We start from the raw sequence: 27,670 nt of genomic DNA, 5'->3' as shown, positions 1-27,670 counted from the left end.
TTGCAGCATGCTGCTGTGCGGAGGGATCTGGGTGTCCTTGTGCAAGAATCACAAGGAGTTGGTTTGCAGGGTCAACAGGTAATTAAGAAGGCAAATGGAATTTTGTCCTTCATTGCGAGAAGGATGGAGTTTAAAAACAGCGAGTTGCAGCCATATAAGGTGCTGGTGAGGCCACACCTGGAGACAGTTTTGGTCTCCTTACTTGAGAAAGGATATACTGGCAGTGGAGAGGGTGCAGAGGAGATTCACGAGGTTGATTCCGGAATTGAGAGGAATGGCTTATGAGGAGAGACTGAGTAGACTGGGGCTATACTTGTTGGAATTCAGAAGAATGAGGGGAGATCTTACAGAAACATATAAGATTATGAAGGGAATAGATAAGATAGAAGCAGGGAAGTTGTTTCCACTGGCAGGTGAAACTAGAACTAGGGGGCATGGCCTCAAAATAAACGTAAGCAGATTTAGGACTGAGTTGAGGAGGAACTTCTTCACACAAAGGGTTGTGAATTTGTGGAATTCCCTGCCCAGTGAAGCAGTTGAGGCTACCTCATTGAATGTTTTTAAGACAAGGATAGATACATTTTTGAACAGTAAAGGAATTAAGGGTTATGGTGAGTGGGCGAGTAAGTGGAGCTGAGTCCACAAAAAGACCAGGTCTTATTGAATAGTGGAGCAGGCTCGTGGGGCCAGATGGCTTACTCCTGCTCCTAGTTCTTATGTTCTTATATCCTAATTGCAATTAATTGAACTGTGCCTGTATTCGTAGAAAGAAGAAATAATGCACAGGAGTCTGGGAAGGTAGCCTATTTTCCACAGCAGTTTAAAGTTTATTTATTTATTAGTCACAAGTAAGGCTTACATTAACACTGCAATGACGTTACTGTGAAATTCCCCTAGTTGCCACAGTCCAGCGCCTGTTCGGGTCAATGCACCTAACCAGCACGTCTTTCAGAATGTGGGAGGAAACCGGAGCATCCAGAGGAAACCCACGCAGACACAGAGAGAACGTGCAAACTCCACACAGACAGTGACCCAAGCCGGGAATCGAACCCGGGTCTCTGGTGCTGTGAAGCAGCAGTGCTAACCACTGTGCCACCCACAGTTTATCTCTCATAGAGAGTACATCTCTGCTGAAAAATTCAAGGGCCTTAGTGAGGTCTATGAAGATAACGTAGAGCGATCTGTGCTATGCTTGACCATAGAACCATAGAAAATTACAGCTCAGAAACAGGCCTTTTAGCCCTTCTTGTCTGTGCCGAACCATTTTTTGCCTAGTCCCACTGACCCGCACTTGGACCATATCCCTCCACACCCCTCTCATCCATGAACCCGTCCAAGTTTTTCTTAAATGTTAAAAGTGACCCCGCATTTACCACTTTATTCGGCAGCTCATTCCACACTCCCACCACTCTCTGCATGAAGAATTTGACATTTCTCCTAAAACTGCTGAAGGGAGAAAATCATGTCAACTGACGATCTATCAGCTCCGAAACCATATTGAGACTCAGGGTAGAAACATGATGCTCGGGTCTGCAATCTGGTCAGAGCAATGTAAGCAACTACCTTTCCATATACTTAACAAGTAGATGCCTCTTTCATGCAATAACACCCAAGGGCAGAGTTCAGTGTCAAAGCGGGATCATCTGCACATCACCATTTATAACATTGCACTTACTGCTTATGAGAAAAGAGATCAGAGGAATGCTGACTGGCTTGAGGTATCATGACAATGGATCACAGCCCCGAATTACGCATGTATATATTGAAAATTTAGTTCAAAGTCATGTTTTTTTTAAAAAGGACATACAAACAAAAATTGGCTGAGACTGTAAAGTAACCACTTGCTGGAATTCCTATTCCTTAACCAACTAGTTCAGAAGCTGATTACCATCTCAACAGTAACTAGCTCCTGAGTTATATCCCAGACTGTGAATAGGGTGCAAGTTTAAAGAAAGTAGTTTTGAGTAAAACATGTGTGTTTTCCCCCTTCAAGGAATAGACAGGAAAAGGGTTAAAAACCAACTACAACCCTGGTTTCTTTGTACTAGTCAGGTGTTCTATTTCTACTGTGCATTGTGAAGGTCACAGTTGAACAACATCCACTAAGCATTCCTGAGCTTGAAGGTTAAAAAAAAACTCACTCCTTGACTGCTGAAAGCAAGTCACAAGTCAACAAAGCCATTGTTGAAAAGGGAACCTGTCAAACCAAGAATTTCCAAACCAACTGTTCAACTGCAAAGTCAATGCTACTGGAATCACCCAGCTTAAAAACTGCAACGTTTCACCATGTACTCCTCATGGAAAAGCCAAAGACTGATGCGTATATAATTTTTAACTTTTATTTTTTGACTCATTTCTGATCTGTGTACATGCTTGTTTTTCCTCCCATTTTGATAATAAACTTTCTTTAACTTAAGAAAAGCCAAGTTAAATTGACTCCTTTAAAAATATTACTACATTTGGACCAGGAAAAGGTATCCATCAGGGAAGAGATCCTTTTTATATTAACCTTGTTGTAACCAATCAAGGGTGTTGAATAAAGAAGGGCGATCCAGTTCATTCCTCCTCACTCAGGAGCATAACAATTTGAGGATATCTCATCTGGAATCAGAACAAATTTGGGGGATTTTGTGCAGAAACCAGTCATAACGGAGGCTTAGTAGACTGAAATGGAGTCAACAGTTGTTGAGTCACTGCAATCCCCTTTGTTTTGTATTATGTGACTCTATTTGCATCTCACATTTCTTGAGGCACAAAATCTTTCAAATCAACAAAGACATAAGAGGTCATGGAGATGGCGCAATAGTGATGGTTTTCTACTTTAACGATTCAAGTGGAATATGCCATTATTTCCTAAGGCTTTACCATTGGCAAGATAGTCAATGGTCTTGCTGAGCTCTGCTGTCGTGGGCTCACTCTCTAGCTCCTTTATCATAGGAATGTTTGGAATGGTGTTGAGAGATTCTTCAGTGACATTGTCCATTGCATAGAGTTTGAGGTAATACTCCACCAACCTGCTTCCTAGGTTCAGTGTTGATCATCACAGACTTTAATTCTTCAATATGTCATATGTCCATGACATATTAAGGAATGAAAAGAGCAACGGACTCATCAGCAACCAAATCAGCTATCTTAAAACAAAGACTGTGATGATTAACACTGAACCTAGGAAGCAGGTTGGAGTACTGAAGACAAATAACAAATGGACAATTCAACTGAGAAGCAGACTGAATATAGATGGTTCAGAGGGACAATGAAAAATCAATTAAGAGAAGCAGAGACAATATGAAAGAGATTGGCAGCTGACATGAAGGGAATTCTAAAGTCTTCTACAGGCATGTAAATAGTAGAAAGTGCATTTGAGCGGAGCCAGATATGTATCAACAAGGGGATTTAAGCATGGAGAAGGGGGCATAACTGAGGTATTAAAAGAATACTTTGCATCTGTCTTTTTTTCGCACAAGCAGAACTGCTGAATTACTATTCAGTTGAGATTGTTGCTGCGCAGGTCATGATGAGAGAGGAGGTAATTGACACTTGAAGGGTTTAAAATTGATATGGGAAAATAGGACGTATAGGATAACCTGTCAGTACTTAAAGTTGAGAAGACACCAGGATAAAATGAGGTAAATCCGATGATACTTGGGGAAGCGAGAGTGGAAATCGCAAAAGCACTGACCATAATTTTTTACTTTTCATTAGACTCCAAAATGGTGTAAGAGGTCTGGAGAATTGCAATGTATACCCTTGTTCAAAAAAAGATAAAGGGAAGCCCATCATCTACAGGTTAGTAAGTTTAACTTTGGTGGTAGAGAAGCTTCTAAAAAAAACAATAAAACAAGTAGAAACAATAATCTGGAGCAAAATTAAGAATCACTTGGGCAAATGCAGATTAATTAAGAAAAGCCATCATGGATTTTTTTGAGAGAAAATCAAGTTTAATTAACTTGCTGGAGTGTTTCAAAGAGATAACAGAGGGAGTTGATGAGGGTCTGGTTGCTAATGTGTATTTGATAAAAATGTTGCGTAACAGACTTGTGAGCAAAGTTATAGCTCCTGGAATAACAGGGACAATAGCAACATGGATACAAAATTATTTGAGTGACAAGAAACAGACAGCAGTGGTTAATGGATGACAGTAGTGGTTAATGGATGTTTTTCACACTAAAGAATATTTGTAGAGGAGCTCCCCAGCTTGACTGCCAATGTTCAGCTGGACTGTGATCGTGTGCAATGAATAATGGAGATCTATGGCCAGTTTCCAAACAATAATGCTCCCACCACCCCATCCTTGAATCATAAGAGGGGCTCTAACCTTTACACCTGATTCATGACTCATGCCAGGAACCCTGCAACAAATGCAGAGGTCCAATACCATGAGAGGTATGCTGAAACGGAGTTCTCAATGAGCAAATCATAGATATCTCGAACCAACCTAATTAAGTTCTGAAGGGATTCAATCTTTTGCAATTCTCATATAGTCACACATTAGCCTCCAGATTAATGGTCATTTGCTGTATCCTTCACAATTGTGTTACTGGTATTAAGCCTTGCACCACAGTAGGAAGGTGTGCAAGAAATTAAAAAAGAAAGGGCCAAATAAGAGGACCAAGATAATGACAAGGTCAAGCTCTGCTGCAAACTGCATGAACAAATGCAACCAATTATTGAGGAATGAATCTCCAATGCAAATCATCTGCTCAACAAACGAACAATTCTATTATTTGATCTACTCCTTCCACATAACTTCCAAAATGTTTTCTATCCTTGGACCCCATGGTTTTCCTCTTGCTTAAGTATGAACGTGAAAATCAACATTGATGAAAAACAAAACTAACCTCTTTATCTGATCAGGTTAATGAGATTTTCATGGAGCAATGCACTTGCTATTAATTACCTCTGTGCAGTGCCATCAAGCAACTTGGTGCACTTCTTCCTGTCTTTGAATATTCAGGAATACCAGATATTCAAGCTTTAGATGAGGCAAGCTATCATCAATAATGGGACCAGTGTCGCCAAGCTGCTTGTTTAATGATTATAAACAGTAGGTACTGTTTTATCTCACAAATTATACACTCCTGCTTGATCACTACATTTGTTAAAAAATAACATACTCCTGTAATACATGAGTGCGCTGACAGAGCATATCACTTAACTGGCCTGCATGCTTCCACTATCACAAACTATCAATATGAAAATCAACATCAATGAAAAAATATATAGCCTCTTGATCAGGCCATTTTACTTCTATATCAAATCGATGTTGATTTTCATTCCTGTAGGCAGGCTGGTCACATTTGATCTTATTAACATTTTATAATAGTTTCTCAATCATATTTATCATTCTAAAGTAACAATGTTGCAATGATTTAAAGGGCTCTGTAAAATTTATAATAAAACATGAGTATTCTAATCAATTTATCATTTTATACTGTTTAAATTGTCTAATAATACATAATTGTTATGAGCACCTGTTCATGAAGGCATTTTAGATCCTTCAGTCTTAAGTCCCAGAAATCAATCTCTTCTCTAGGCAAAGGGTTCAAACCATCCAGCAAAGCTTGTGCTGAATCCTTGTTTAATACATCTTTGACTTGATGTGTCCAATCAATGACGACAGATTCAATAGCATGTAAAGTGGCACCATCTACTTGAATGGTTGAGCTGGGAATTTTAAAAAATATACATTAAAATGCAGATAGCTTACCATTGTCACTCTTGAGCAATTTCAACTGAGAGCATGGTACAATTATGAGTAGAAAACCTTAGTTCCTATCACTGAAAGATGTTCATTTAACCACCATGTGATGTCAAGCTTGAAGGTGGTGAACCTGAAAAGTAATAGTGAGCTGCAAAGTGTCACGGGCGAGACGTGACAGAAAATATAGTACTCAACTGGACTTTTTTCTCTGCTGTTAAAAATGGTGAATTGCTGAAATAACAAACAGTTTCGCCAGTCATCTGATGCCTCGCAGCAGTTTCAAGGTAACATGGCCACTGCAATCTGAAGTCTGCTCCAGCTACCTCTGCACAAAGGAAAACTTTTGCAAGACGTAAGTTCCCATAATGGTGCTAATGGCAAAGACGTTGTCAGACCTAACACCACAGATTCAACAAAGATAGCATCAGTTAGTTAACCTGATATAACGGACAGAATTTTACGACCTCTTTATGACAGGAAAACATCATAAAATCAGGCGTAAAGTGGCTAGCGCAAACGGCGTCCGTTTTCGCGTCTGCCACAAAATGGGTGAGAGGTCAATTAATTTATTTAAATGTAGATTTCAATGTGTTTAGCGAGCCTGGCGTTCAATCGTCTGGGCTCGCTTGCCTTTATGGCCTCACCAGGGGAGGTTCACCAGGAGGGGGCCGCGATCGGTCTGGGCGGCAGGGAGGAACTGCATCTCGGGCCGCTGGCCCCCACGATTGCAGGGGTGCAGAGAGGGAGCTATTTGTGGCTGAGCTCTCTCCCTGTCTGTCAGACCCCTGCCACTGTTGATGTGCATGTGCAGCATCAAAGGTCTGCAATATGCACAATACTTCCCTCTACAAGTTAAGCCCCCCGGCAGCCTCTCTGGCTAAAACTGACTAACCCATCTTTTCAGTGACAGAATGCATAAGATTGGGCAAGAAAACTCGTCTGAAAAATGGATCTGGAACTCTCCCATTTTCAGACTAGCTGGACACTTAGAATTCCCATAAAATTCCCAATGTTTCCAAAAACAAAAGGAGTCTCAACTCCAATTAAACATGTAGAAGTTGGCTGCAGAGCACTCAGGCGCCATTGTGCAGGGCACCCCTATCTACCAATGCACAGGAGGACATCCTCCCATCCCCGCCCTCATCATCGGCAGCATTACTACCCTCCATACCAACAGGGATCCCCTGGCAGATCCCTGACATGCCCCCCCACTCCTCCCCACCCCATCCTGGTCATGAATCTCTCCTTGGCCCACCTTTGCATAGCCCCCCCACTGCACAAACCCCCTTTGCATAGCCCCATCTGCATGAATCCAAGCTTGCATAGCCCCCCTGCACGACACTACCCTGCACGAACCATCCTCTTGCATAGACCCCCTGCACAAAACCCCCCCTTGCATTGCCCCCCCACACTAACCCTCCTTGCAGAGATCCCCTACATAAGCCCCCCGTGCATATCCTTACCGCCTACATAGCCCCACCCACTCAGACTCCACTCCCATGGCAATGCCTTTGCACACTGATGGTGCCCAACCAGGCACTACCAGGGTGCCAGGTGGGCACTGCCAGGGTGCCAGGTGGGCACTGCCAGGCTGACACTGCCCGATGTCTAGAATTCAGAATCTACTAATAACCATGAAATCATTGTTGATTGTCAGAAAAACCCATCTGGTTCACTAATGTCCGTTAGAGAAGGAAATCTTCCATCCTCACCTGGTCTGGCTTCGGGCAACAAGGGATGGAAATAAATGCTGGCCACTCAGCGACGCCCATGTCCCATGAATGAACATATAAAAAATACCCCTGACCACCTGGGGGTCTCAATGGCTTTTGGACCCCTGGCGTAGCCATGGCACCTGGTCCTCATTACTGCAGAGTAGTGATTCTCACTGGTGTAACATTTCACCAGCGAGGGGGAAGATTCCATGAGGTCAGAAGAAGCTGTGTGGGAGCAGGTAAGTCCTTTTAACTTACCTTAGTTTTATGTAAATATGCTTTGCGTCCTTTCTGAGTGCTAAGCCATTCTCCCCAGCTAAACAGGGCTGGGAGGATACGAAATAGACATGAATTGGTTTTTTTGCCTCTCACGCAACCTTCCCAGCTCACCACACTGATCGACCAGTGTGGCGAGCCGGTAAGATTGCACCAATGGACTTTTGAACCAGGGTTCCCTTCTTGGATCTTCCCATCCAATTTATCAACTGGAATCGTAACACTGTTTAAATTCCTTTTTCCATACTTCATGGAATCAACTGTTACTTTACAAGTGACAAATTCCACGTTCTGACTACTCAATAAACTTGCCTTATCTCCCCTTCAGATCTTTTGGCAATTATTTTAAATCTATGACCGTCATATTAGGGTTAATATGGGAATGGGGAAACTGTGTCGCCCACATTATGATGTAGAGAGTCACAAGAGATTAGTAGACTATAGTCGGGAATTAGGTAGAAGTTGACATAAAGATAGCAACTAGTCAGGAATCTTATATAAAAGCAAAATACTACAGATGCTGAAAATCTGAAATAACAGAAAATGCTGGATTAACTCCACAGGGCTGACAGCATCTGTGGAAAGAACTGTTGAAAGATCATTTAGATCTGAAATGTTAACTCTGTTTCTTTCAAATGCTGACAGACCTGTATCTTATATATATGTGTATAAGTATTATCAATAAACAATTATTATTCAACCATACAAGTCTCTATATCTCTTCATGAGACAACATACAACCTTACAACATGATTGCAGCAGGTGGAAGACCCCAACATCCCTAAGAATGAAGTAATCTTCAGTCTGACCTGAGAGAAGTGCACCTCGCATGAACACCTTGTGGTAAACCACTGTTATCTGTTATCTGTTGTGGTTAACCACTGTTAGTTAGTGTCTATTATTACCTGTATATGTGACACATCCCTGTCGGTTGCGCCCAAGACTCCTCCCCCTGGTCCGAGTATAAAGGCGATGGCTCCTCCCTCTAGCCTTTAGTACAGACCAGATCTCCGACAGGGATGGCTCCAAGTTCTTGTCAATAAAAGCCTATTTGTCTTGCATACAACTCGTCTTTGCTTGATTGATGGTGCATCAATTTTATTAACAAGATTTTTAAAATGGAGCAGATGTTAAAACCCGACAGACTGAATCTGGATCCTCAAACTGTAGGAGCATCAAACACGTTTGATCACTGGCTGAAATGCTTCGAAGACTACATTGACGCCTCACTGCTGTCCGTACAGATGCCGACAAACTACGAGTGCTCCACGGCCGGGTAAGCGACGTAGTATATTCTACGATTCGGGACGCGGAAAATTACAAGGATGCTATCGAACTTTTAAAGGGCCAGTATAACAAATGGCCTAATGAAGTCTACGCGAGACATCTCCTAGCTATGTGCAGACAGCAGCCAGGAGAATCAGTTGACCAATTCCTGCGCGCGTTGCGACTGCTTGCCCGGAACTGCAACTGCAAGTCTGTGACTGCCACCCAATACACAGAGGATTTAATCAGGGATGCCTTTGTCACGGGCATCGGGACGATCTATATCCGACAACGGCTACTGGAACAGGGTGCGCTGGACTTAAAGGAAACAGTGGAACTGGCCGAATCCTTAGAGGTGACCTCCCAATATCTCGAGGCCTACTCACCTGACCACGTGGGCGCATCGTGGACACCGCAGCCGTTGCTGCCCCTGTACTCGGGAGGGCCACAGACCTACGCCGCTCCACGTCTCACCGGTGATCTGACTGCTGCAGCAGCCTCTGGAGGCCCGAAGTGCTACTTCTATGGCCTGGGTAAGCATCCCCGACAACGCTGCCCGGTGAGGGAGTCGTTTTGCTCCGCGTGTGGGAAGAAGGGACATTATGCTAAAGTCTGCCGTAAGTCCACCTCCAAATCCACGAGCGCCGCGTGTGACCCACGGGGGCCACCATCTTGGACGACCCCGGCCGCGTGCGACCCGCGGGGGCCACCATCTTGGATTACTCCGGCCGCGTGCGACTCGCGGGGGCCGCCATCTTGGATGACATCATCGGCCGCCATCTTGGACGACTTCGGCTGTGAGCGACCAGCAGGGGCCGCCATCTCCTACCTCATCAGCCACCTATGGCTATCTGCAAGATTCACCGGTGGCGTCGGTTACCCTGGACCAGTCCAAGCCTCATCGACTCGCCAAGTCCATGATGGACATCGAGGTAAACGGGCACAGGGAGCATTGTTTGTTTGACAGTGGGAGTACGGAGAGCTTCATTCACCCTGATACGGTGCATCGATACGCCCTTTCCATGCGGCCCGTCAAGCAAACGATCTCCATGGCATCGCAGTCCCGCTCTGTAAATGTCCTCGGGTGCTGCGTGGTGACCCTGAAGGTGTGGGGCACAGTATACGATAACTTCAGGTTCCTCGTGCTGCCACATCTCTGCGCTGCTGTACTCCTGGGGCTAGATTTCATGACCCATCTGGAGAGTGTCACTATACAGTATAATGGGCCTTTTCCCCGCTCTCCGTCTGCAATCAGCGGCATCTAAATTGCCCCCCGCGCACCACCTGCAGTCTCTCGACCCTTAAAATCGCCCTCCCTCCTTGTTTGCGAACCTCACTCCTGACTGCAAGCCCATTGCCACCAAGAGCAGGCGGTATAGTGCTGGAGACAGGGCCTTTATCAGGTCCGAAGTCCAGCGGCTCCTCAAGGAAGGGATCATTGAGGCCAGTACCAGCCCCTGGAGAGCACAAGTGGTAGTCGTTAAGACTGGGGAGAAACACAGAATGGTCATTGACTACAGTCAGACCATTAATCGATACACGCAGCTGGACGCGTACCCTCTCCCCCGCATATCTGACATGGTCAATCAGATTGCACAATATCGGGTGTTCTCCATCATTGACTTGAAGTCGGCATACCACAGCTCCCTATCCGCCCAGAGGACCGCCGATATACGGCGTTCGAGGCGGATGGTCGCCTTTACCACTTCCTTAGGGTCCCTTTTGGCGTCACCAACGGGGTCTCGGTTTTCCAGCGCGAAATGGACTGAATGGTAGACCAGAACGGGCTGCGGGCCACCTTCCCGTACCTGGATAACGTCACCATCTGCGGCCATGACCAGCAGGACCACGATGCCAACCTCCACAGATTGCTGCACACGGCTAGCCTCCTTAACCTGACCTACAATAAGGAGAAGTGCGTGTTCCGTACACACCGCCTCGCCATCCTCGGGTACGTAGTGGAGAATGGGGTCATCGGCCCTGATCCCGACCGTATGCGTCCCCTCCTGGAACTTCCCCTCCCCACTAGCCTCAAAGCACTGAGAAGATGCCTGGGTTTCTTCTCATACTATGCACAGTGGGTCCCCAACTATGCGGATAAAGCCCGTCCGCTCATAAAATCCACCTCTTTTCCCCTGACGGCAGAGGCCCGTCTGGCCTTCGACCGCATCAAAGCTGACATCAAAGCGTGACAAAGGCCACGATGCACGCTATAGACGAATCCATCCCGTTCCAAGTGGAGAGCGATGCGTCTGACTTCGCCCTAGCCGCCACCCTTAACCAGGCGGGCAGACCCGTGGCCTTCTTTTCACGAACCCTCCAAGGCCCCGAAACTCGACACTCCTCTGTCGAAAAGGAGGCCCAAGCCATAGTGGAAGCTGTACGGCACTGGCGCCACTATTTAGCTGGTAAACGGTTCACCCTACTCACGGACCAACGATCCGTTGCATTCATGTTCAACAATACGCAGCGGGGCAAGATCAAGAACGATAAGATATTGCGGTGGAGGATCGAACTCTCCACCTACAATTACGATATCTTGTATCGGCCCGGGAAGCTCAATGAGCCACCTGACGCCCTGTCCCGTGGAACATGTGCCAGTGCGCAGGTGGATTGGTTACAGACTCTCCACAACGACCTCTGCCACCCGGGGGTCACCAGGTTTTTTCACTTCATTAGAGCCCGTAACCTGCCCTACTCCGTTGAGGATGTCAGGTCTATAACTCAAAATTGCCAGGTCTGCGCGGAATGCAAGCCGCACTTCTACCGACCAGACAGGGCACACCTCATAAAAGCCATCTGCCCCTTCGAACGCCTAAGCATTGACTTCAAAGGCCCCCTCCCCTCATCTGATCGCAACATATATTTCCTCAATGTCATTGACGAGTATTCACGTTTCCCCTTCGCGATTCCCTGCCCAGATATGTCCTCGGCCACGGTCATCAGAACCCTGCGCAGCCTCTTCACTCTGTTCGGTTTCCCTAGCTATATCCATAGCAACCGGGGATCCTCCTTATGAGTGATGAACTGCGACGGTACCTGCTCTCCAAAGATATAGCCACAAGTAGGACTACTAGCTACACCCCCGGGGAACCGGACAGGTGGAGAGAGAGAACGCAACAGTCTGGAAGACCGTTTTACTAGCGCTATGGTCCAAAGGCCTTCCAGTCACCCGCTGGCAAGAGGTCCTACCGGAGGCACTACACTCCATTAGGTCCCTCCTGTGCACGGCAACCAATGCCACCCCCCCACGAACGGATGTTCGTGTTCCCCAGGAAGTCTTCCTCAGGAACTTCACTACCGTCGTGGCTGGCATACCTGGGCCCTGTCCTGCTTCGGACCCTTAAGTCTGACCCCCTGGTCGAAAGGGTTCAACTCCTCCACGCCAACCCCCAGTACATCTATGTGGCGTACTCCGATGGGCGGGAGGACGCGGTATCTATCCGTGACCTAGCACCCGCAGGTGACTCAGGGACCACTATGGCCCCTAACCCCTCACCCCCAATCCCCAACTTTGTCCCTACCACATCAGAACCACTATTCACTCCTCTCACCCCCGTATACAGCTCGCCTGAGCCCCAGGAGTCGTCACCACGCACTCGACGATCGGACGAGACTATGGATGACAACAACGTCCTGGCGCTTGAAACAACATCGCGACCTTGAACCTACATTGGAACCGGCACTACGGCGGTCGCAGTGGCAGAGCAAGCCTCCAGATAGACTGAACCTGTAAATATTGTACATATTGTTCATTCTGCCTCACCCCTGACGGACTCTTTTTTTTAAAACAGAGGGTGAATGTGGTAAACCACTGTTATCTGTTATCTGTTGTGGTTAACCACTGTTAGTTAGTATCTATTATTACCTGTATATGTGGCACATCCCTGTCGGCTGCGCCCAAGACTTCTCCTCCTGGTCTGGGTATAAAGGCGATGGCTCCTCCCTCTAGCCTTTAGTACAGACCAGATCTCCGACAGGGATGGCTCCAAGTTCTTGTTAATAAAAGCCTATTTGTCTTGCATACAACTAGTCTTTGCTTGATTGATGGTGCATCACACCTCAGATACATAGCTGGAGATCACCCAAGAAGCTCCATTGCAGGTGAGGCTGAAGGGTAGAAGACAGAACCACTGTCGAGCATAACAGCATTCCACCAGAGCAAGGAAGTTCCAATCAAAAGCAAAGTCAAAAGCTCTAACCAGATTGCAAAAGATGAGCGAACTCCAAAAAAGGCTGAAATAAAGTTTTTAAATTCAGCCAAGAAATCGAGTAGCACTGGCAAACTGATTGTTTTAACAAACACAGCTTGAAGAACACTGCAACCCGGATCCACGCATGAAAGGATAAAAACAAATTTGAAAGTGAGTTGGAGCAAAATTCAGCTTCATTTTGATTCTCTGAGGTTAGAACATATAAACATACCAATTAAAAGTAGTCTACTTGGCCCCTCAATCCTTTTATTTAATCATTCATGGGATATGGGCTTCATAGGGTGGGCATTTAAAAGTCAACCATATTGCTGTGGATCTGGAGTCACATATAAGCCAGACCAGCAAGGATGGCAGATTTCCTTCCCTAAAGGACATTAGTGGGCGGCACGGTAGCACAGTGGTTAGCACTGCTACTTCACAGCTCCAGGGACCTGGGTTCGATTCCCGGCTTGGGTCACTGTCTGTGTGGAGTTTGCACGTTCTCCTCGTGTCTGCGTGGGTTTCCTCCGGGTGGTCCGGTTTCCTCCCACAGTCCAAAGATGTGCAGGTTAGGTTGATTGGCCATGCTAAAATTGCCCCTTAGTGTCCTGAGATGCATAGGTTAGAGGGATTAGTGAGTAAATATGTCGGGATATGGGGGTAGGGCCTGGGTGGGATTGTGGTCAGTCCAGACTCGATGGGCCAAATGGCCTCTTTCTGCACTGTAGGGTTTCTATGATTCTAGTGAACCAGATGGGTTTTTACAACAATCGACTATGGTCTCATGGTGTCATTAGACTTTTAATTCCAGATTTTTAAAATTAAATTCAATTGAATTGACAGTGAATTCAAAGTTCACCATCTGCCAAGGTAAGATTCGAACCCGGATCGTCAAACATTACCTGGGTCTCTGGATTACAATCCAGTGACAATACCATTATACGACCGCGTGTTTCACAATTCAACAAGATTCATCGGGTAGTTCATACTCGAGCAAGCCAACCTCATTAGCCTGGCTGATCACGGTCTCAGAGAAGTGTAAAAACAAAAGGGTAATAATAGTAGAGGATTTCAACTTCTTAATATTGAGATGAACAAAGTGCAAAGGGCTTAGAGGGAATGGAATTCTTAAAGTGCATCCAGGAAAGCTATTTTAGCCAGCACATAGCAAGTCCTACAAGAGAGGGGGTTTACTGGACCTAATTTTAGGGAATGAAGCTGGGCAGATAATAGATGCATCGGTGATAATGGCCATAGGACTAGACAGGCCAGAAGTAGGAAGGATGCTCCCGACGGTGGGGATGTCCAGAACCCAGGGGTCATAGTCTAAGGATAAGAGGTAATCCTTTTCAGACTGAGATTAGGAAAAACTTCTTCACTCATGCCTGTCGAATTCACTAACACAGAAAGGAATTGAGGCCAAAAGATAGTGTTTTTTCAAGAAAGAGTTAGATATAGCTCTTGGGGTGAAGTGGGTCAAATGAGGGAAGGCGGGGTCAGTCTATTGAATTTCATGAGCCATGATCATAATAAACAGTGGAGCAAGTTCAAAGGGTCGAATGACCTAATCCTGCTCCTATTTTCAATGTTTCTATGTAACTCAGTAAGATTTAAGATAGTGATGGAAAAGGACAAAGGTGGGAAAGGAATAAAGATTCTGAATTAGGGGAAGGCCGATTTTAATATGATAAGACAGGGTGCAAACGGAGCAGCTACTTGTAGTAAAATCCACATCAGAGCATTGGCAGTCATTCAAAAAGGAAAGGGAAAGTAAAGGATCAACATGTTGCCATAAAGGTAAAGGGTGGGACGAAATAATCCAGAGAATCCTGGATGTCAAGGGAGATGCATAAGGATAAGGAAAAAAAGGAGGCTTATAGCACAAAACAGTGGATGCCGTACAGAAAATAAGTGGAGGTACTTAAAAAAGAAATTAAGAGAGCAAAGAGGTACTGGTGGGCAAATTAAAGGAAAATCCCAAGGTGTTTAAAAAGTATGTTAACCAGGTAACCAGGGAAAGAGTAGAGCCCATCAGGGACCAAAATGGTAATCTGTATGTGGAGCCAAAAGATGTAGTGAGACAAAAGAGGACATTGAGGCTAATAACAAAATTTAAAGGGAGCAAATTAAGTAGACAAAGCAGGCATGAGCATGGTAGGAACGAGGGAAGACTGATGAATTAAACTGCATTTATATCAGTGCAAGAGCCCTGACAGGTAAGGCAGATGAACCTAGGACATGGGTGGGTACATGAGACTGGGATATCATACTTATTATAGAAGCATGACTGAAGGAGGGACAGGCCTGGCAGCTCAATGTTCCGGGGTATAGATGTTACAGGAAGGATAGAAGGGGAGGCAAAAGAGAATCATAGAATCATAGAAACCCTACAGTGCAGAAGGAGGCCATTCGGCCCATCGAGTCTGCACCGACCACAATCCCACCCAGGCCCTACCCCACATATTTTACCTGCTAATCCCTCTAACCTACGCATCTCAGGACTCTAAGGGGCAATTTTTAACCTGGCCAATCAACCTAACCCGCACATCTTTGGACTGTGGGAGGAAACCGGAGCACCCGGAGGAAACCCACGCAGACACGAGGAGAATGTGCAAACTCCACACAGACAGTGAACCGAGCCGGGAATCGAACCCGGGACCCTGGAGCTGCGAAGCAGCAGTGCTAACCACTGTGCTACCGTGCCGCAGTAGGGAGGGGGAGTTGCATTTTTGATTTGGGAAAACATCACAATGGTACTTAGAGAGGATTTTCCTAAGGGATCGCCCAGTGAGGTTATTTGAGTGGAACTGAGAAATAAGGTGGTGGTGATCACTTTGATGTGATTGGCCCCCCCAATAATCAGCAGGAAATTGAAGAGCAAATATGTAGGGAGATCACAGATAGCTGCAAGAATAATAGGGTTGTAATTGTGGGGGATTTTAACTTTCCAAACATAGACTGGCACAGCCATAGTGTTAAGGGCTTGGAAGGGGAGGAATTTGTTAAGTGTGTTCAGGAAAAATTTCTCAATCAATATGTAGATGGCTAGAGAAGGGGCAAAACTCGACCTCTTCTTGGAAAGTAAGGCAGGGCAAGTGACCGAAGTGTTAGTGGGGGAGCACTTTGGGACCAGTGGTCAAAATTCTATTAGTTTTAAAATAATTATAGAAAATGATAGGTCTGGTCCACAAGTTAAAGTTCCAAAATGGGGCAAGGCCAATTTTGATAGCATTAGGCAGGAACTTTCAAAAATAGGTTGGGGGAGGCTATTCACAGATAAAGGAACATCTGGCAAGTGGGAGGCTTTCAAAAGCGAGATAACGAGAGTTCAGAGCCAGCATGTTCTTGTTAGTGGGAAGGACAAGGCTGGCAGGAGTAGGGAACACTAGGGTTATTGAGGCTCTATTCAATAAAAAGAAGGAAGCATATGTCAGGTACAGGCAGCTGGCATCAAGTGAATCCCCTGAGGAGTATAGGGGGTGTAGGAGAAGGGAAATCAGGAGGGAAAAAAGGGGACATGAGATAGCTTTGGTAGAGAAAGTAAAGGAGAATTCAAAGAGATTCTACAAGTATACCCAGGCCAAAAGAGTAACTAGGGAGAGAATAGGGCCCCTTAAAGATCAACAAGGTCATCCATGTGTGGAACCACAGGAGATGGGTGAGATCCTAAACAAATATTTCTCATCAATATTTACCATGGAGAAAGACACTGAAGCTAGGGAACTCGGGGAGGTAAATAGTGATGAGTTGAAAAGCTTCCCACATTACAGAAGAGGAGGTGCTGGAGGCCTTAAAAAGCATAAAGGTAGATAAATCCCCGGGACCTGATCAAGTGTATCCCCAAGATATTGTAGGAAGCTAGGGAAGAAATTGCGGGGCCCCAAGTGGAGATATTTGTATTATCAACAGCCACAGGTGTCGTGCCGGAAAACTGGTGGGAGGCAAATGTTGTGCCGTTATTTGAGAAAGGTGGCAGGGAAAAGCCAGGGAATTACAGACCAGTGAGCCTAACGTCAGTGGTGGGAAAATTGTTAGACGGGATTCTGAGAGACAGGGTTTACATGCATTTGGCTAGGCAAGGACTGATTAGGGATAGTCAGCACGACTTTGTGCATGGGAAATCGCGTCTTACAAATTTGAAAGTTTTTTTTGACCCATCGAGCCTGCACCAACAACTTGAGGCCCAAGTATTGATCAAAGCAAGTCATCTTTGTTGTGACGTGCCTCTTCTAACTAACCAAATGAGACCCAAGAACAGGTTACAATCATTTATTCATGGATTTAAGCATGGAGAGCACTGCCCAAGAGAAACCACTACAGCAGCACTCTCCTTTAATACATCCTTCAGCTCTAAATACAGCTCTCACAGGGAGAGCATTCTAATACAGCTCTCTTTATGTCACAAATATACACTGTTTTATCAGTACACAGGACATTGTTTAACTTCCAATCTTGTATTATTAAACCTTTCACCCAAAAGCAGGACTGTTATCTTCTCCTAGCTACAGAATATCTACTCTGATGTAAACAATCGAGGTCTTGCTGAAGGGTTCTTGCTGATCTCAGTTCCACGGTGTGTGTAAAGTTCACTCGGGGTATAAGCATTTAACTAGCACGTGCTCTTTACTCTAATGCAGGGGTGTTAGCGCTAGCCCCCCTTTTATTAAATGTATTAATTTCCTCTAACACCTTAAAACCCTTGGGTATCTTTTAGCATTAGATTAACATAATGACAAAATAGCTCAGATCAGATCATATCCATTATTCCCTTCTCTATGAAGGGAATAATGGATTTTATAGGCAGACCAAAGAAGGTAAGAAACAATTTTACACTTTGAAAACATATAATGGAAAAAGCTTTTATTAGCAAATATTAGTAAACTTTCATGCCATCATACCTGTCTGACTCTTCATCTGAACTTTCCAGATCATCAGCACTTTTTGGAAGAGCAAGAAGTGCTTTCCCTTTTAGCTGTCCACCAAATACGAAGACATCATTCTTAAGTTGTTGTGCGTGTTTCACTACATCTTCTGATACCACTTGAGGCCATTTAGTCATATTATCAGTGTTTGTGAAAAGTGCACACACCACCTAGAAGACAAGAATCATCTTGCGTTTTGAAGAATTTATAATCACACAAGCAAGAAAGCTGTAAAATACAACATACAAATTACACTACAATTTTACAGATGCATTTTGTAAATTTTGTTTCATATTCTATCAGTTTATAAAATATATCATTGGTGACAAAAAATTGTGAATTGAAGGCCTCCTTTTTAGAACACTTTGCAATAACGAGACTTGATGGATCTTTCAACGAGGCAGGCAGGGCCTGAATCCAAAAGTCCCACCCTCATTTCCAAAAGATCCCATTTTCACTGGTAGGGGAAAGGAGAAGCGCACAAACATAAATTACAGATTGGCCGGACCATTTAAACAGTGCACAAGACAGATAAGACATTTGCTCCTCTAACAGCCACCACGTACAAGGTGTATTCCACAATTTTATAGTGGCGATGTCAATATTCTTGAAGGTTGGAATAGGGTCTGTTGAAATGGTAAGCTGTGAAGTTATTTAAATTCCCTGCCCTTTAAAATTTGAAATAAAAACTGCCTGCCTGCTCTGTGAGAATGAAAGAAAAGAATTGATTCTATCAATTGATGTTTGTTGACATAACCCTAAATGCTAGCATTATTATAGGTTGACTGCTTTCATTGCCTGACATTATCACAATGGAGTGGAGGGCTTTATATTTTGATTGACAGTTCCACACGATTATTAAACGATTAGCTGATTTTGATGTGGGTTTATGAATACAAATATTTACTTCTTTAAGGATGAAGTAATGGGGGGATTTAAATATATTGAATGGGCTTATGTGAATGAGTACTTTTTTTAAATGGTGAAGTCTGTAATAGTTAAAAGTTTATTTTGTTGCCACGGAGCATGGCTCCACACGGTCAGTCAATGGTCGATACAGAGTGGGTTGGCATGGAGGGCGGCATGGTGGCGCAGTGGTTAGCACTGCTGTCTCACAGTACCAGGGGCCCAGGTTCGATTCCTGGTTTAGGTCACTGTCCGTGCAGAGTGTGCACATTCTCTCCATGTCTGCGTGGGTTTCCTCCCGGTGCTCCAGTTTCCTCCCACAGGTAGAATGTGCTGGTTAGGTGCATTGGCCATGCTAAATTCTCCGTCAGCGTACCTGAACAGGCGCCGGCTGGAGTGTGGTGACTAGGGGATTTTCACAGTAACTTTGTTGCAGTGTTAAATGTAAGCCTACTTGTGACACTAATAAATAAACTTTAAAGCTTAAAAAAACTTCAGGTGCAAGGGCAAAGGGGGCTGGACATGGGCACTAAGTTGGCATAGGAGCTATAAAGGGTTCTTGAGATGAGTTGGGGTCATGAATAGGCATAGAGGGTCTGAGGAACCATTGTGGAAGGGAGTAGAGAACCTTCAGACTTATATTTAACAAAACAACTGGGACAAAGTCCCAAAGAATGAAAGTGGACCTTTTATCAAGCCCATCTTAGCAATTGGCAAATCCCTGTGGCCAACTTCAATTTGCACCCAGCGGTAGTGGGCACAATTGTATCTCGCAACTGCCCTACCGGTAAATAAATCGCACTGAGGTATTTTCTTTTCCCCAAGGTGGATGCACCAAATTGGAAAATTCCTGACTCAAGCTATCATAAGAACATAAGAAATAGGAGCAGGAGTAGGCCATCTGGCCCTTCGAGCCTGCCCCGCCATTCAACAAGATCATGGCTGATCTGAAGCGAATCAGTTCCACTTACCCGCCTGCTCCCCATATCCCCTAATTCCCTTATCGATCAGAAAACTATCTACCCGTGATTTAAACATATTCAACGAGGAAGCCTCCACCACTTCAATGGGCAGAGAATTCCAGAGATTCACTACCCTCTGAGAGAAGAAGTTCCCCCTCAACTCTGTTCTGAACCGGCCCCCCCTTATTTTGAGGCTGTGCCCTCTAGTTCTGGTTTCCCTTCTAAGTGGAAAGAATCTCTCCACCTCTACCCTATCCAGCCCCTTCATTATCTTATATGTCTCTATAAGATCACCCCTCATCCTTCTAAACTCCAACGAGTACAGACCCAATCTGTTTAATCTCTCCTCATAAGCTACACCCCTCATCTCCGGTATCAACCTGGTGAACCTTCTCTGCACTCCCTCCAAGGCCAATATATCCTTTCGCAAATAAGGGGACCAAAACTGCACACAGTACTCCAGTTACGGCCTCACCAGTGCCTTGTACAGTTGCAGCAAGACCTCCCTGCTTTTATATTCTATCCCCCTCGCGATAAAGGCCAACATTCCATTCGCCTTCTTGATCACCTGCTGCACCTGCAGACTGAGTTTTTGCGATTCGTGCACAAGGACCCCCAGGTCCCTCTGCACAGTCGCACGATGTAATTTTTCTCCATTTAAATAATATTCCAATTTACTATTATTTCTTCCAAAGTGGATAACCTCACATTTGCTAATGTTATATTCCATCTGCCAGATCCTCGCCCACTCGCTCAGCCTATCCAAATCTCTCTGCAGACTTTCCGCGTCCTCCACGCAATTCGCTTTCCCACTCACCTTCGTGTCATCAGCAAACTTGAATACCCTAGATTCAGTCCCCTCCTCCAGATCATCTATGTAAATGGTAAACAATTGAGGCCCCAGCACCGATCCCTGCGGCACGCCACTGGTCACCAACTGCCAACCAGAAAACCACCCATTTATCCCAACTCTCTGCTTCCTGTTAGATAGCCAATCCCCAATCCACGCCAACACCTTACCCCTAACTCCGTGTACCCCAATCTTCTGCAGCAACCTTTTGTGAGGCACCTTATCGAACGCCTTCTGGAAATCTAAAAACACCACATCCACCGGTTCCCCTCTGTCAACCGCACTAGTGACATCTTCATAAAAGTCCAGTAGATTCGTCAAACACGACTTTCCCTTCATGAATCCATGCTGCGTCTGCTTGATCGAACCATTCTTATTCAGGTGCTCTGTTATTTCCTCTTTAATAATGGACTCTAGCATCTTCCCAACTACGGACGTTAAGCTAACCGGCCTGTAATTACCCGCCTTTTGTCTACTTCCTTTTTTAAACAGCGGCGTAACAGTAGCTGTTTTCCAGTCAGCCGGCACTACCCCAGAGTCCAGCGAATTTTGATAAATTACTACTAATGCATCTGCTATTACCTCAGCCATTTCTTTCAGTACCCTGGGATGCATTCCATCCGGGCCCGGGGACTTGTCTACCTTCAGTCCTATTAGTCTACCAAGCACCACCTCCTTAGTAACAGTAATTGTATTAAGGACCTCCCCTCCCACCAACTCTCGATCTCTAATATTCAGCAAACTATTTGTGTCTTCCACCGTGAAGACCGACACAAAGAACTTATTTAAAGTCTCAGCCATTTCCTCGTTTTCCACTATTAAATCCCCCCTCTCATCTTCCAAGGGTCCAACATTCACTCTAGCCACTCTATTCCTTTTTATATACTTGTAAAAACTTTTACTATCATTTTTTATATTTTGAGCTAGTTTAGTTTCATAATCTATCTTTCCTTTCTTAATCGCTTTCTTAGTCGTTCTTTGTTTTTCTTTAAAGCTTTCCCAATCTACTAATTCTCCACTATTTTTGGCCACTCTGTACGCATCTGATTTTATTTTAATACTCTCCTTTATTTCCTTCGTTATCCACGTCCGGTTATCCTTTTTCTTACAGTCCTTCTTTTTTGCCGGAATATATTTTTGCTGAGTACTTAAAAAAACTCCTTAAAAATCCTCCACTGTTCCTCAGCTGTCCTACCTACCAGTCTGCTCGCCCAGTCTACATTAGCCAATTCCACCCTCATCCTATCGTACTCCCCTCTGTTCAAGCAGAGGACACTGGTTTGGGACCCTACTTTCTCACCCTCCATCTGTATCAGAAATTCCACCATATTATGATCACTCATCCCAAGAGGATCCTTCACAAGAAGATCCTTAATCCTACCTGTCTCATTGCACAGAACCAGATCCAAGATAGCTCGCTCTCTCGTAGGTTCTGTAACATACTGTTCAATGAAACAATCCCGACAGCATTCCAAGAACTCTTCCTCAAGCCCTCCACATCCAATTTGAGTCGACCAATCAATATGTAGGTTAAAATCCCCCATGATTATTGCCGTTCCACTTTTGCATACATCCATTATTTGCTTGTTTATAGCCCTCCCCACCTCTAAGTTATTATTTGGGGGCCTATAGACCACGCCTACCAGTGTCTTTCTCCCCCTACTATTCCTTATCTCCACCCACAACGATTCCACGTTTTGCTCCTTAGAGCCTATGTCGTCTCTCACTACCGTCCTGATATTATCCTTTATTAACAAAGCTACCCCACCTCCTTTTTCTACCTGTCTATCCTTCCTAAATGCCTGATAACCCTGTACATTCAGTTCCCAGTCCCGGTCACCCTGCAACCACGTTTCTGTGATGGACACTAGATCATATTCATTTGTATGGATTTGTGCCATCAACTCATTTACTTTGTTTCGAATGCTTCGTACATTCAGACAAAGTGTCTTTATGCCAGCCTTTATCTGGACCCGGTTTGTTGAAGCGCTACTAACATCTCCCAAGCCCTCTCCTCCTTTAGCTAGTTGTTTATTCACTATACTCCTGGCATTAGAGTAGACACCTCTCAATCCTATGGTCTGACCTCTCCCCTTCTCTGTTCCCAGTCCACCTGCCTTCTTGCACTGCCTATAACCCTTCTCTGTTTGCGAGCTACCTTCCTCACTCTCAGTCACGTCGCTTTGATCCCCTCCCCCCAACCTATCTAGTTTAAACTCTCCCCAGTTGCCTTAGCCAACCTTCCTGCCAGGATATTGGTCCCCCTGGGATTCAAGTGCCACCCGTTTTTAGTATACAGGTCACACCTGCCCCTAAAGAGGTCCAAATGGTCCAGGAACCTGAATCCCTGCCCCCTGCACCATTCCCTCAGCCACACATTCATCCTCCACCTCACTCCATTCCTTTCCTCACCTTCCCATGGCACAGGCAGCAATCCCGAGATTACTACCTTTGCTTTCCTCCTTCTCAGCTGTCTCCCTAATTCCCTATACTCTTTTTTCATGTTCCCTTCCCCCTTCTTACCCACATCAGCGGTACCAATATGTACCGCTACCTCCGGCTCCTCTCCCTCCCACCTCAGGATTTCTGGGACTCGCCCAGCGACATCCTGGATCCCAGCCCCAGGGAGGCAGACCACCATGCGAGACTCCCGCCTGCCTCCGCAAAATCGCCTGTCCGTCCCCCTGACTGTCGAGTCCCCGATTAATACCGCCTTCCTCCTCCTTTCCTTAGCCCTCTGAGTTACAGGGCCGAACTCCACCCCGGAGACACGGCCACTGCTGCTTCCCCCAGATGGGCTGTCCCCCCCAACAGTACTCAGACAGGAGTACTTGTTATGTCGGGTCACTTCCACCGGGGTGCTCTCAATCACCCGTGTTTTACCCTTCCTGGCTGTCACCCACTTGGCCTCCTCCCGTGGCCCTGGTGTGACCACCTGATGATAGCTCTTGTCAATCACCTCCTCATTCTCCCTCACCTGCCTAAGATCGTCAAGCTGCAGTTCCAGCTCCCTAACACGGGCCCTCAGGAACCGCAGCTCGACACACCCCTCACAGATGTGGATGGCCGGGAGGCCAGGTGCCTCCAGGACCTCCCACATACTGCACTGCGAGCACCACACTGGCTTAACACTCATATTTCACCCTTTCTTCCAAGGTACACAGAGAAAAGTAAATTAGAAATAAATAAAAAAAATAAGAAACTCACCCCTGCTCGCCCTTTCTGCCTAAGCCCGATGAGCCAAAGCCCCTCAGTTCTCACTCAGCTCCCTCTCACTCCGCTGCCCGCTCCCAACGCTGCCCGTTAGATAGTGGGGACTGCCTTTTAAACCTCCCGTGCACTAAAAAAAACTCAAAAGACCCTTCCCAGTAAACCCCGCGGCCACTGCCGGTTTCGCGCCAAAATTTAAAAATAATTAAATAAATAACTAACACCCGCGAAAAAGTACTTTAAATTCAATCTTACCCCAAAAATCCTGTCACCAGTCACACCTCTGCCTTTCTCCAAAGCAACAAAGAGGACTATCCCCCCAACTAACTGACTTTTATATAACTTTTGACCCTTCCGAGTAAACCCCGCGGCCACTGCCGGTTTCGCGCCAAAATTTTAAAATAATTAAATAAATAACTCACACCCACGAAAAAGTACTTTAAATTCAATCTTACCCCAAAAATCCTGTCACCAGTCACACCTCTGCCTTTCTCCAAAGCAACAAAGAGGACTATCCCCCCAACTAACTGACTTTTATATAACTTTTGACCCTTCCGAGTAAACCCCGCGGCCACTGCCGGTTTCGCGCCAAAATTTTAAAATAATTAAATAAATAACTCACACCCACGAAAAAGTACTTTAAATTCAATCTTACCCCAAAAATCCTGTCACCAGTCACACCTCTGCCTTTCTCCAAAGCAACAAAGAGGACTATCCCCCCAACTAACTGACTTTTATATAACTTTTGACCCTTCCGAGTAAACCCCGCGGCCACTGCCGGTTTCGCGCCAAAATTTTAAAATAATTAAATAAATAACTCACACCCACGAAAAAGTACTTTAAATTCAATCTTACCCCAAAAATCCTGTCACCAGTCACACCTCTGCCTTTCTCCAAAGCAACAAAGAGGACTATCCCCCCAACTAACTGACTTTTATATAACTTTTGACCCTTCCTAGTAAACCCCACGGCCACTGCCGGTTTCGCGCCAAAATTTAAAAATAATTAAATAAATAACTAACTATCCTCATCAAAATGTTTGTGTGCATGTGAGAGCGAGATAAAGAGACACAGAGAGAAAGTGAATGAGAAAGAGAGAGAAAGATTAAATGTTTGAGAAACAGAAACTTCAGCTTCGAATTCCGCTCCAAGGTAGAGTCAGGAAATTTTTCAACTGTCACATTCATTTCGGAAAATGTGTTCCAAATGGCGGAGTCTGTGCTCTAGGGGTGAGGGTTGCTAAAGTCAGGCCCACAGCTCTTGGACGTTGACTGAACAAAGCTAAAGAGTCTATTAAGAGGCCTAACTCAGTTCTCTGGGACTGTGTCTATTAAGGCCCAGGCCAGAAACTCCAAGGTGCTTTGTGAAGTTAGCCTAGACCCTAAGTTTTACATTTGGTTTTGGCATTGGTGAGCATAAGGTGTTTCAGTCCAGGTATGATTCAAGTGACCCACTAGAAAGCTTTTAGCAAATAAAATTTATTTAAGAACAGTTAGATGTAATTCTAAAAGAATTACAAAAAGAATTAGTATAACTTTTACTAATTACAAGGCTTAAACATGACACTGTATAATTTTTAATAGCTAGCTATTTCTGTTGTTCCAATTTAAAGCAGTATTCCTTAGACGTATACCCTTCTTCAGAATTAGCACTAAAACAAGTATGCTACATGATACTAGATTTCTAGCTTTTAACATGTGTGGACAGAAATCCAAACAGCAGTTTTCAGAGAAGAATATATCCTCAAGGCAGCAGGGAAGTAAACTACACCCTGATTTTACTGGCACGGCCGCTCCGAAATCAGGGCAGGCAAGGCTCACAGAACGGCATTCCCCGCTGGCCTCAGACACGATCTTACAAGCCTCAGACAGCCGTGCCGGTAAAAATCAGGGCCCTAGTCTCTAGCAGCCTTCAGTCGTCAGACTTCAGAGACAGAAAAGGATACCTCTCACTCTGCAGCTTCCAAAACAGCAACACTCAGACAACAGAAACTCCAACTTCGGAGAGCAGAAAAAGAGACATTGCTCTTTTTCAACCCCAAAAAGCATCTGAATACAGCAACGAAGCTGGAATTTCTGTGAATGCTTAGCTGTCTTCACCCATATGACCTGACTTGTCAATCATTCCAATTAAGCTCTACTCTGCAATCCCAGGGGAACACTAAATTAACAGAATGCTGCATTAGTTCAGATTAGAACAAACATGGTATCAATTATATTGCTTCAGTAACAATAGAGAATATCAAACTGGCTCCGATACAATGCCAGGGACTGCTAGAAACATCCTACAGAGAAACCTGATTAAGATACATTTCTTAAAGGAACAATATCATCACAGATTCCCACTTTTGTTCAATATTTGGTCCTCGCGCCCATACCATTCACTATCCCAGCTTATGTTACAATTGGACAGGAAGATTCCAGAATGGAACCCTAGCTTAAAATAGCATAATTTATACACTTTTTAAGAAAACGTGGAGGAACAGAGACACAGGACCACTCATTTATTTTGAACAAGAAAAAACATTTATTAAACTGAAAAATTGGATTATAATACAATACTCCTTTACTCCTCGCCTAGTTTCACTAACATTTATAGTTTTCAGAAATAACACCCCACTCTGAATCAAATGCCCAATGCCACTCAACTGATCTTCTGTGGATTTTTCTCACATAACCCCAGATGATTGTCACATGTGGGCTTCCCAAACTCCACTTCCAAAATGACAATTTGAAATCTTCTTTCAAACAATGCTTCCAACAACACTTTGTACTAAGAAACCACTCCAGGTTTTTCACCTATCCTATCAAAGTTTCTGCCAGGTTTTTCACCTTTCCTTTGAGGTTTCCTTTGTCTTAAATGCTTTTACACCAATTCTGAGATCCAGTCATCAGTCTTCACAATTATATCATATAATGTCTCATAAACTGTAGTAAAATCTTACAAACCTTAGAAAAACTTCAGATATTTTACTGGACTCTCATAAGCCAGCTTCATTTTAGCTTTATCTATGGCTTTACTGAACAGTACTGTGCTCTAGTTTCAGTTCCTCTTAATTCCTTAAATCTCTTGGAAACCTCTCTTTTCTGTAATTTCCTTAACGAGCTGTTTTTAAAGTTTCCAGCTTTTAAAGTTTCCGTTTTCTTGACCATTACTCCATGGTATGGCTTTTATTGTAGCAAAGCTGAAAGAGATGTTCCGTCTTTAGCCTTCTATAACCAACTGCTATACTAAGCTAAACCAATACTCAAAACGACTTCCTACCCTTAAGGTGCCCCTGTTTTCTAAGACTTTATATTTCTTCCAACAAGTTTACTTTTTACGTTGTAACTCTCTCTAAGTACAATAGAAGCACAGTTTTAACTGAAACCAAGAACTTCCAAATGCAAATACCTTTGTCTAGCATAAATCTAACTATAGCTCTACCCTTGCTTAAACCAAAACACTACACTAAACTCACTTAAAGCTGTAGCCAGCAGCCTACAGAGGGTGGCAAAGGGATGTCAATAAGAGGAATTCTCGGAGATGTCGACGAGGACACTACGTTTGAACAGCAAATCACGGCAATGCACCTTCTACGATCAATGCGAGGAAGAGCAGCCTACAGAGGATGACAGCGGGATGTCACTGAGAGGAATTTTGGGAGACGTCAGCGCAGTCACCACGACT

General features: G+C 44.7%; 1 protein-coding gene across 1 annotated transcript in view; it reads right to left on the bottom strand.

Moving 5' to 3' along the window:
• Positions 1-27,670, bottom strand: part of LOC144501720 (dynein axonemal heavy chain 17-like) — an 832,067-nt gene that overhangs the window by 783,124 nt on the left and 21,273 nt on the right. Inside the window, exons 2-4 of the mRNA XM_078225682.1 lie at positions 18,050-18,243; positions 10,743-10,756; positions 5,472-5,650 (exon numbers count right to left, since the gene is read on the bottom strand). Of these exons, the coding sequence (XP_078081808.1) occupies positions 5,472-5,650; positions 10,743-10,756; positions 18,050-18,243 (387 nt within the window). The remainder of the gene's footprint in view (positions 1-5,471; positions 5,651-10,742; positions 10,757-18,049; positions 18,244-27,670) is intronic.

Source organism: Mustelus asterias, chromosome 12 (assembly GCF_964213995.1).
Source record: "Mustelus asterias chromosome 12, sMusAst1.hap1.1, whole genome shotgun sequence".
Taxonomy (NCBI): Eukaryota; Metazoa; Chordata; class Chondrichthyes; order Carcharhiniformes; family Triakidae; genus Mustelus; species Mustelus asterias.
The sequence above is the reverse complement of the archived record's forward strand: the minus strand, read 5'-3'. Positions and strand labels throughout refer to the sequence as shown.